The sequence below is a fragment of the Hibiscus syriacus genome, unplaced genomic scaffold, assembly GCF_006381635.1.
Source record: "Hibiscus syriacus cultivar Baekdansim isolate YM2019G1 unplaced genomic scaffold, ASM638163v2 tig00009942_pilon, whole genome shotgun sequence".
Taxonomy (NCBI): domain Eukaryota; kingdom Viridiplantae; phylum Streptophyta; class Magnoliopsida; order Malvales; family Malvaceae; genus Hibiscus; species Hibiscus syriacus.
In genome coordinates this window covers 756,919-768,225 of record NW_024062205.1, presented here as the reverse complement: position 1 = coordinate 768,225, position 11,307 = coordinate 756,919, and the positions used below count along the sequence as shown (strand labels likewise).

The following is an 11,307-nucleotide window of genomic DNA, read 5'->3' as shown; positions in this document are numbered from 1 at the left end:
GATTATTCCCAACGTCAGATTAAGAGCAGCTTCCGTGGGAGACCTCCGACAGTAAGAAAAATAAAAATAAAGATAAAATACAATGCATGTATAGATAAATCAATAAATACATAGTTGAGGACAGTTTCCCTTCCAATTAATTCCTGCGAAAAAATCTCTGCTTATAGACAGAAACGTAAATCCCAATTAAATTTAAATAGAAGAAACATAAAGAGAAGAAAACACAGAAATCAACGATAGCAAGTTACTAGAAGGAATAAAGTCAAATGGGTTAAAACCCAAACTAAGGCAACCCTACTCTGCTACCCTAGTTCTAAACCTTCATAAATTTCAATGACAGAAACGTATAAACAGTATAATTCATGAAAAATACAACAAAGGCATAAAAAGAAGACAGAGATGCTACACCCTATGGCTGTGACCTACACTACTCAGCAACCCTGATCTTAAGTCTCCATACTTTCCTATCAGAGGTCATGTCCTCGCTAAGGGCTAAATCTTTAAAATCAGATCTCACGCAGTCTACCCACTTCCTCCTTGGTCATCCTCTCCTTCTAGCACCGTCGACTGTAATCGACTCTATCCTCCTGACCGCATCCGACGGTTGTCGCATAAGGACGTGCCCAAACTACCATAGTCTTCCCTCCCTCAATTTTTCGAATACAAGCACCACCCCCAAGGACATCCTAATTGCAGAGTTTGGTGTCATGTCTCACAGTGTCCTACCACATGCTCATCGAAGCATTCTCATTTCTGCAGCCTCCATCATTCTTACGTGATCCTTCTTGATTGTCCAACATTTTGATCCATACAGCAGTACTGGTCCATACAACAGTGCTGGTCTTATTGCCATTCTATAACTCGGGAAAAATAAAACTACTGAAATAAAAAATGAATGAACAGAACATAACCATCAACATTTATTTACTTTCCTTGAACCATTTACGCCGATGCAATGATATATATGTAAATAAATTGTCAAACCAACAAAAAGAAACATAAACATCTTATTTATATACAAAAGTTTTAGCAAAGCGGGCTGCTGCATTAAATTCTCCATTTATTTACCTGTCCATTCATCTGAAAAAGAATTATTCATTACAACACCTGAAGAAAAAAATACATTTAATACTGAAAATCGAGCTCAGATAATTACCCAGAATTAGGAATGGCCAAGGATGCAAGTTTATGATCCACCATTGATGTAGAAACCGAGCTTTGCCGATGCCACTAATTATACGGCACAGCAGTGAAGAGAAGCGATTATTGTTTCAGCATAATTAATACGCTACTTCAAAACATCAAAAAAGATGGCAGCAGCTGAGAAAAGTAGACCCACATTGTGGTTGTTCAGAAATATACTACACTTCAGTTCCTAATACCGGGGGATCACGATAAATCAAAAGATCCTTGTCCCTCATTGATTGCATAAAGCAATTTCTTGTACATAACTTCCTGTTTAGACAGCAGCAGTGTCGATGAGGAAATAGCATATGAGTATATAGATAAAATGGTACCATTGATAATACCTTGGTTGAATATGGCGGAAGCTTCAAGTAATTAGCGCAAGTCATGACACTGGGCAAGTCATCATCTGCTGTTCCTGAGGTTCCACTTCCATTGGAAGAAGCAGGAATTGCAGAAGAGGAATGCTGCAACCAGAATTCAGATAAATACAACATTAGAACCACAACCAAGAACCCAGCTTAATGTACACCTGAATGAAACATTTACTGTTAACAACAATACTCATCAATATCTGTGTTACTTGAACTTGGAGGTGTCAATGCAACAGCAAGTGTACAATATTCTTATCTCTTAATTTTGTTTCTCAAGTAGTTTACATTTGGAAGATTATACCTATGCATCCATTTTCTAATGTGTCAAGCTCAGGTGCCAAACACGGGTACTCTCCCTTGAGGGGCAACTTCAAAATAATGAAGCCATTTCCTTGAGCACTTAAATAATTGGCATAAACAAATTAATATGTAAAGCTGTTTTCAGCCGTACTTTGATCTTAATATTCAAAGCCGGTTGTGATGTTATATGTCGACAACACTGTAGAAGAGAAGAAACATTGATATTAAAGTTCCAATGTAACGCCAGTTACCTTTCTAACAATTGTTAGCTTTGGATTCAGCACTGCCAGACCACCAGGTGGAAGTCTAGGCGCACCGGTAACAAATTGGCAGAATGCCCGTTGATGCTCTGGTGTAAATTCTCCCATAATTTCAAGTAACTGCGAAATCAAAAAACCAAAAATTCTCATGAGTAGAATATAGATTTCAAGATACTTGAAGAAGTGTCGTGAAACAAACATACATTAAGAATAGCAGGGCTCTTTGCAGTATATCCATGATCGAATTTTATGTGATCAGCAAGTGTCTCAGCCTGCAGTGTTTTAAGTTACATCAAAAATCAAAAAAGAAAACCAGTTCTAACCAAAGAAATTAGCAATCCTATCACATTAAGTGTCAAATTACCTCCCACAGCTCTCTGCGACCACACAGCAAATAGTCCAACTCTTGTGGGGTAAATATTTGCAATGATGCAATATCAAAAACCTGCTTGTTATACAAAGCATATATTAACATTACAATAAATCACAAAAACAGATCCCCATATGCAGATAATTAACGGAAATCCAGAAAAAAAAATAAAGTTTTGATCAGTTGAGAAAACTCGGAACAAAGAAAGCAACTGTACCTGATTAAATCCAGCCCGAAATGCTTCCATTTGCCGAATAATTCCATCCTTGACAGTTGCATCAACCACCAAGGATATGTAGTCTTCTAAGTTATTGATATCCACCTGATGCATTTAACAGGATGTTGGAATTGTCTACCGAAAAAGGAATAAAAAAAGGAATAAAAAAAGGAATAAAATGAAAAGTTAAAGACATACAGTTTCATCCCCTGGTTTCAGTATGTAATATGGAAAGCCTGGAAGTGTAAAATCCAAACAGAGATCTTCTATTGGGGCCCCACGGAAGCGTATATCGGCAATTGCGGAACTATTTTCACCACCTGTTGATTCCATGTACTGCTTTCGACAAACAAGGAAATGCAGTTCTTGCAAAAATTTCCCAAACTCGGCGTCAATAGACAGAATATCAGACAAATCAAGCTCCTGCAATATTATATAAAAAGTAAGAGATAATTGACACAATAGTGGAAGTGTTATAAGCATACAAATATACAATCTAAGCATAAATAAGATTCAAGTTGTTCTACAAGTTAAAACAATGCAATCAGCTTACTTGACCAAGCACAAGTTTATAAAATGATGTTGATAGAGGCAGGTCTAGAAGTCGTCCATCCTGAAGAGCTTTGGCCATCACACGTCCAAGTAGCCGGAAATATTCAATTACTTTGGAAAACTGGCTTCCTTCACAAGCATCAGCATTTGGTGGCCAAGGTCGAGGGAACAACCCCAGAGGAGCTTGGATTACATCTCCCCCAATAGTAACAGAACCGGCAGTTTTTTCATTTTTCTCTTCATCTCCATCAATTACCATTGTTGACTTATCCCATGTAGAATTAGACCTCCACATTCCAAGACCAACCTTTTGCAAATCATGACTTAATAGTGTATAGAACTCCAAGGTTGGACCCAATCCAGTGCCAACTTCTCCAAAATATTCAACTTCAAGCATGGCTTTTTGGCTAGAATACATCTCCATTACTTTTGCAGCAGAATCCAAAATGCGGTTGCGAGAGACACGAACTTTCTGCCGCTGTAATCTCCCAACCCTTACCACTCTTTCATTAGTTGATCCATGGCCATCAGCTCCCTGCTGCTGCTGCAGATGATATAATGCACGAGACAACCCAAAGGCAGTTGAATAGAAGTACTGTCTTCGTGTCTCAAAAGGAAATAAAAAGGGGCATGCCTTCGTCAGCTGATAACACCAGGAAGGAAGGCTTCCACTGCATAGAGCAAGGGCATCCTGTATTTGTCGAGCAAGTTTTGGTGTGAGCTTACCGTTAATAAATTCCTCATAAGGCACTCTAGAACTGGGGGTACTCAACTCATCCAGATTTAAATTTTTTCCTTCAGCAAAATTGTCAGAAGCTATCTGAGCTCTCAAACGAGGTGCCAGCTGATTCAACCCCTCCAACACATACAACAGTGTCAGGATAGTATAAGTAGGATTAGATCTTTCAAGATCACAAGGAAGTTCCCCTTGCAAGATGCTATCTAACAGTGACATCCTCTGAGTCTGGGGATCCGAACTGGAATCGTGAGAACAAGATTTAATAGACTTAGGCGCTGTAGAAGAACCAGAACCCCCTACTGATGTTCGGTCAGGTTGGGTTTCTGCCCTCTGATATGTTATTGTGTAGATACCACTCCACATCCCTCTTCCATCACTAGATGTGAAATCACTACCACCATATCTTTCACAATCATCCTCGTCCAACACAAGCTGTCTTTGAATGGCCTGATAAATGGTCAACTGCCTGTTCAACTGCTTACTGCCAACAGTAAAAATTAACTTTAGAGGCTCATGAGAACTACCAAATGGAGGTCGTCCTTGTAGATCTCTACCTCCCCTAATACCTCTACCGTTGGCAGATCCAAACCCAGCCATGGCAGCTGCAGCAAACGACATTGCACCCCTTGAGCCATAACCACTTCTAAAATCAGCAGCGTCTGAACCACTAACAGCAGCAACTCTGCTGCTAGATCCAGAAGCAGCATTAGTTTGGTTATCACTTGTGGCAGGCACAGGTGTGCCATCTTCAGCTGAATCACTCAATTTAACATCATGTACTTTATCTGGCATGCAGACAGGAAGAGAATCATCTCTGAGCACCTGGAAAAGAAAGACGGTTCCATCAAACAAATGTAAAGATCAAATGAAGTTTATTAAACATGAATTGGCTTCCCATTTCAAGAGGCAAAATACAACTTACATCTTCATGATCATCATCTTCATCATCAGAAATACCATCATCTTCAATCACCAAAGCATCATCAATCTCCACAGGAGACATATCCAATTCTTCATCCTACCATAAAAAAGCGGCACATGACCATTTTCAAACAGTGGGTGGGATTCATAGTTGCATACAAACATAAGGCGAGAGAAATACGACATAAAAAAGGGTTGTTACCAAATGATCATAAATTTAAACTAAATTTGGCACATAAGCTTATAAAATACAAATAACTCAACCACATCATACTACCATATCTAAAAATCAAAACACATACCTCAGAAGTGGAGTCACCATTTTCAGGTTTAATTGGAGAATCTCTATCGAGAGCAGCCCTTCTACGAGCAGCATTTCTAGTTTGAGGTCCTCTAGACTCCTCTTGAGAAGGCCTCAAAACAGCCTTACCTTTGCCCTTTGATGAACTTGTGCTTTTCTCCTGTGATGATTCCTTTTTGGCAACATCTCCTATATTAACAGATGATCTGGACCTTGAAGAATGACGACGAGTGGCTGAAGCAGGAGTTGAGGTAGATGGTGAAGAAGCACCAGCCCCACTAGGTGTGTTCCCAGAGTCGGAATTTCCTACAGATGCAGAGGGTTTTTGAGCAGTGTCACTTCGTTGAATACGTGGCCAAAGAAATTCTTCCACAGCTGCTAGACTTGCTAATGGGTCAATCAACACAATATTTGAAGAATAATCACGGAGAGACTTCTCCCCTTGGGCTCGACAGAGCCGCAACTTAAAAGGCTGAGATAATGCACTTAATCCAGAAGAGAGGCGTGCACCCCCACCAGAAGATCTCGATGAATGGCTGAGAACTACAGGGAAACGCTCTACAGACGATAAAGCATTTTGAAGCTTCTGAATCAGTACAGTCATAGGAGCGATACTCCCTTGATCAACACTTGAAGGAAGTGCAACATCAATAAATGATTTTAATCTTTTAAGAGCTTGGTGTCGAAGCTTAGGCAGGTTTGCATCTGAAATCCTCTCCTGGGAGAAGTACCCACAAGAAAAATAGTTTAACAAGGCTGCAACAACACCACTACCAATAAACTCAAATGTGGATACCCCATCCCCCTTGCTCAGTTCAGCTAGCATCTCGGAAATTACATCAATCAAATACTCTTCTTTGCTAGAAGAAAAGTCAGCCAAACGAGACCCCAAAGCTTTGGATTTTCTTTTTGCCTTAGTCTTTTGATTGTCAACACCAGCATTTAATTTCATGCAAAGACCTTTTAAGTGTATAAGATCATCCGTTACACCAACTTCAACAGCTCCAGGATCAGAGGGGAAATATTTATCTTTAAATGTTTTAGCACATGCACTTACTGCAGTACGAAGGTTGGAATTGGCTGTAGGAATTTCAACTGTACTAGGAGGTGAACCAATATTTAAAGATGCCTGATTCTTGGACTCCTCCACAGAACCTCCTTCAGGTTTAGAGTTACCACTGCGTTGTCTGTAGCGCCTGGAACGTGATGGTGTTCCAGATGCAGAATCATTATCCTTCTCAGGGGGAGATAATTGGGCAGGAGTGGCAGTTTGATTATCAATTAAAATGAGCTGGTCCACGGCATGAACGACGCCCTCTCTGACGAACATTTTGGAGAAGGTTCCAGGAAGTTTTTCCATGAGGATCTCTGCAATTTGGAGGGACGGAACCAATACATGTGGATCTTTCCATGCTAAAACACCAGCAAGGAAGCTACAACATCAAAGAAACAGTAAGTTCCCGTAAGCAAACCTACACAAAAATGTAAATTGCTATCTTTTACTTAAGGTGGACACCTTGATATATTTGTCACACTCAATAAATTCTGAATCATCTCTGCACTGCTAAAGTACATTAGTTTTCCAATAACTGAGAGACATTTGTGGCGAACAGGGCTATTGACGCTGGAACCATAGATCTAATGGGAAAAAAAGATAAGACCATAAATACCGGAAAACAATAGAAAATCATGGTAATGACATGGATAAATACTAATAATCAAGAGATAACCAAGAAACGGCTCTAACAAAGAAAAATCACCTGCATGAGAACAGGAAGGAGATCCACACCAAACTGCTGAAGAAGTTCGGGCTGATCTCTCAATAATTTCTCTCGGGCTGAAACTTCAGGAGCATTTTCATCAGTATTTTCTTGCTTGTTAGAGCTGCTAGCAGGAGACTTCATCACAATAGATCCTTTGACAAATATACTAGAGCTGGCAGGGATGGAAATGGTTCCTTGTGGCAACGGAGGAAGAAGTTCATTTGCCAAATTGACAATTTCAAAAATCTACACAAGAAAATAAGAATTACATGACCATCAAACAGATGGGCATGATATGCATAAGCTATTACAAACTTACTAAGCCCGTGCAATAATATAAAACCCAAGAAATATGAAAAACCCAAGAATCTTATGTTTGACGGAGAAAAACAAAAGATTGTGTTAAAGCGACTTAAATTGAACCATTTATTTCTGGGAGAAGCCAAAATGCAATATTTTCCATTTATTTATGGTCTAAAAAGGGCTAAATAAAATATTTCATGTTTAAGAGGGGCTAAAACTGCAATTGCACTGTTTAAACAGGGGACCAAGGCCCCTTCCAGCTTTAGATGGCCATGCCCCTGACTTAGATATCATGTGTATTAACGGTTACACCAATTTTCAAACCAATTGAACCCACAAAAAAATAGAAAATTACTTTATAAACATAATAATTTATATAAGTCTTCAATTTAGACGCCACATTTAAAAAAATAATTCATAAAAAAATAATTTATATAAAAATAAATTAGTCTCTCTTCACCCACAAAACATTTTAAAATTTCCCAATATTTTTATTTTTTTCAGCATTCATCGCGTCAGTCCTAAATTTCTCTTATTCAACTCTCTTTAGAATTGTTACAAGATAGGTACTCAAGTTCTCCCTAATTTGGTAACAACTCCTCTTTTCTTTTCAAGCTTTAGTGATTAACCTCTAGAAAATTATGATTGTAGTTTTACTTCTAACAGATTAGGGTTTTAATGCAATATTAAGCTTTATTGATTGAACGGTTTTGGGTATTGACTTTACATGAGATTTCTAAGATATAGATCAGAAAGTGTTGTGGACAACTGTGAACAAGGTACAAGTTATGAAATTTATGTGATATACCTATATTTTTATTTACTATTCTAATAGTTTTGTAATAGCCTTAACCAACCATATTAACATTGGTTTATCAAGTGTACTAATTTATATGGCATTTTTAGATGTTTTAATTCCTTAAAGTTTGACCCCACAATCAAAACTTCCTGACTCCACCCTTGGTCGCATGTACAATGTTATAAACAAACTAACAGCAATAAGAGATATAATCATTTCAGCTTGAATTAAAATCAGTTCAACCTCAATACCAGTAACTTTCACCCACGATAAAAAACCACTGACATGCAAGGTTTACATAAACTGATTCTGAAGCTAAGAGTTGGTATTTAGTGAGTTAGTGTCTACTTTCACCCCTGCTTGTTTTAATATAAAATTGCACACGTCACACATAACATGTTGACAAGTAAACAACTAAGCAATGACAACTACCATGTTATCACCTTGAATTAAATTTGTTACCTGCTCTGCTGGTCTGCTTAATGCTGGTGGAACGGATGAGTTATTAGAAACGCCAGAACCTGATAGTATATCTTTAAGTATGCCACTGATCCCAAGCAGAAGTAAAGTTTTTGCTCCTAAAGGAGACCCACTTGCACATGTTGAAAGCAGTCGAATTAAGCCCTAAATTCAAAAAATCCAACTTTCATGATGTTAATCATAAAATGCATTGGCATATGGATAAGCAAAGGAGCAACAACAACTAACCGTATATGTCGGCGTGCTCAAAGAAGCCTGCCCACCTCCAGAAGAACTTGCAGAAATGAGAGATGCAGCTTGAGTAACCAGGCCCTGATTGCAAAGCTCATCTAATTTATCCGGGGAAGATGCAAAGGCATCAGCAATGCGAGTCAAACAAACAGAAGCATGCTCCAGCACCTATAAACACAATAATGTGTACAAGATGAAAAAGAAACACAATATACAACAAATGAATCATCAAATATGCATGTCCAAGTCACCTTCAAATCATGGTACTGCAAAAGATTTGTTAATAAAGGTACAGCTTCCAAGACATAATCAGATGCATCTGAAGGGAGTTTCTTGCACATATTTGCAGCAGTAGATAGTGCCACTCGCTGGAACATGGGATTAAACATAAGAAACAGATCAAACAGATTCAAAATTGCCAGAAATTCCTCTTTATAAATTAACAGTCAAAACTTTTCCAAATTAATCACCTGAACCCCAGTGGAGAAGAAATCCAAGTACGAAAGCACAGCCATGAGAGCACCAGCTCGTAAACAGGTGGTTGGGTGCTCCTGAGATATCTTCTTCAAAGCTTGGAGAGACTGTTTCCAGCATTTCAACCAGAAAGATAAGAATGCGGACTAAAGCAAATCTACAATATTCTACTTTCTAATTCGAGTCTACATCTATGAACAATGTAGTAAACTCTTCGTTATTAGAAAACCAGAAAACAGATAATTTTAATGGTTAGTTAGAGAACAAGCCAATTTTCCACGACACAGGCCCTCAGCGAAATGCATAAACATCTCAAATTTATCTCCATTCATACCAATTGGACCTAATTTCTAGTATAATTAGCTTGTTACACTCTAGTTTGCAATGAAATACAAGATATCATTCACTAAAAGAAGCTCATGTTTGATCACAAAAAAAAATTCTCATTATCTAATAATCAATAATTTTGAAAGTAACCAAATAAAAACCAACCTGTTCAGCCAAGTCCATATATTCTATAGTGAGCAACCTAGCACAAAAACACGAAACTGCACCATAGTGCACCACAGCAGCACATGAGGAAGGCAAAACATCACATAAATGAGTCAGTGCCCTTGCTGCAAGAAGCATGATATCAGGATTACTCTCATGATTAAGCAACCCAACGAGCACGGGAACAAATAAATCCACAGAAAACGTGCTCAAGGACTCTTCAGTCCCAATCGAAAGCATCTCACACAGCTGCGTCAACGCCTCCACTTGTTTCCCTTCCTCTCCATCAGCACGCAACCCGGAGAGAATCTTCTTCAACCTCCCGCTTTGATGAGATGAAGATGCAGAACCCATACCCGATGACGGAAGTAAATCATCAAGCCCAGCACCAAGCTTTCTCAACAAGCCTTGTAACGCGCTGCTTGCTGACGTCAGATTCTGGTGCAAAATACCTACACCTCCTTCGCTATCATTATCATCGTCTTCGCCTCCGGAGGTATCCAAAATCAACCCTAAATTTCTCTCAGGGTCGTTAGAATTGTTATTGTCTCTATTACCCTTATCTCTATCTCTGTCACGAACACTTGGATCACGTTCTTTCTCTTTGCCCCTATCGGAGGCGAGATTCGGACTGTCACTTGTTGTGGTCTGATTAGCTTTGCTGGAACGGCGATCGCGGTGAGAACCAGAAGAAGATTCGGTGGTGGTGAAGTCCATTAAAGTAGCGGCAGCGCGGGAAGAGGGAGAGCGAGTCGTGGCGGCAGTTGCAGCGGTAGAAGAGGAAGAAAGACGTGCGCGCTTATGAGAACGAGTGGTTGGTCCAGAGGGAGAAGATGAAGGGGCAACTGAGGAGGCCTCCGCCCGCTTCCGGCTCCGAGTTTCCATACAAAGGGGACCACCGCCCCTGGGTTAATCGGGAGGTCACCGCAACAAGATCAAACGATTCCTGATCCGATTGCTACCTGCGTCTAAAGAAAACCTAATTCGATACCCTAGAAACGAAATTAAAGCAAATCACAATTCGGATAAACGTGGAACACCCTGTAATAAACGATCAAGGAACGTGGCCTCAATCTTCGTTTAATTAAAGAAATTGGATTTCGATTATCAATTGAGGATGAATTTGTGAAGGTGGAGGTTAAAAAGGCATAGAAAACTGAAACCCTGAAGTGAGGAAGGAATCAAGAGGCCGAGGATTTTTTGGCATGGTTTTCAGAACCGGACAGGTTTCTATGCTACTGATTTATTAGTTCAATTGTTTGAATTAATTTAATCAGAAAAATCGAACGACATCATAATTATTTAAAAAATTAAATAAAAATATCAAAAATATTTAATAAAAAATAATTTTTTATATCACAAGTCATAACATATATAAGTTAAAATTTATAAAATCAAGTGAAACAAAATAATTCAAATTAACTACAACATAATAATTAAGGTAAAACATATTAAATAATAAATATAATTATATAACTATAATTAAAAATTAAATCTGAGGCTAAAAAAATCATAACAAAATAATATTGTTTGGTTTAATTTTTTT

The 11,307-nt window shown here is 38.6% G+C and overlaps 1 protein-coding gene across 11 annotated transcripts; it reads right to left on the bottom strand.

Moving 5' to 3' along the window:
* Positions 1-228: 228 nt before the first annotated feature.
* LOC120203440 (E3 ubiquitin-protein ligase UPL3-like) lies at positions 229-10,838 on the bottom strand. Of its 11 annotated transcripts, none has more exons than XR_005523826.1 (19): positions 9,762-10,838; positions 9,266-9,376; positions 9,047-9,163; positions 8,793-8,963; positions 8,547-8,708; positions 6,980-7,228; positions 6,736-6,857; positions 5,221-6,652; positions 4,920-5,015; positions 3,260-4,819; positions 2,905-3,129; positions 2,707-2,811; positions 2,484-2,564; positions 2,323-2,391; positions 2,111-2,239; positions 1,530-1,652; positions 1,340-1,455; positions 1,157-1,230; positions 229-854 (listed from the first exon to the last, which is right to left on the bottom strand). XR_005523826.1 is itself a non-coding variant. In XM_039203735.1 (19 exons), the coding sequence occupies exons 1-17, from the start codon at positions 10,644-10,646 to the stop codon at positions 1,390-1,392; spliced, it is 5,703 nt and encodes a 1,900-aa protein (XP_039059666.1). In that variant the 5' UTR covers positions 10,647-10,838; the 3' UTR covers positions 990-1,276; positions 1,312-1,323; positions 1,370-1,389. The 11 variants fall into 11 exon arrangements, 2 of the variants coding, with proteins under 2 accessions (XP_039059666.1, XP_039059665.1); XR_005523825.1 differs by having other exon boundaries at positions 229-819; XR_005523827.1 differs by lacking the exon at positions 229-854 and adding an exon at positions 965-1,068.
* Positions 10,839-11,307: the final 469 nt, after the last annotated feature.

What these genes read in the sequence shown, in the direction of transcription:
- LOC120203440 (XM_039203734.1), bottom strand. Translation starts at nt 10,646, where the DNA reads ATGGAAACTCGGAGCCGGAAGCGGGCGGAGGCCTCCTCAGTTGCCCCT. An exon ending in TAAGCAGACCAGCAGAGCAG is followed by an intron (nt 7,229 to 8,546) that starts GTAACAAATTTA and finishes TTTCTTGTGTAG; the next exon opens with ATTTTTGAAATTGTCAATTT. An exon ending in ATGGTGACTCCACTTCTGAG is followed by an intron (nt 5,016 to 5,220) that starts GTATGTGTTTTG and finishes TTTTTATGGTAG; the next exon opens with GATGAAGAATTGGATATGTC.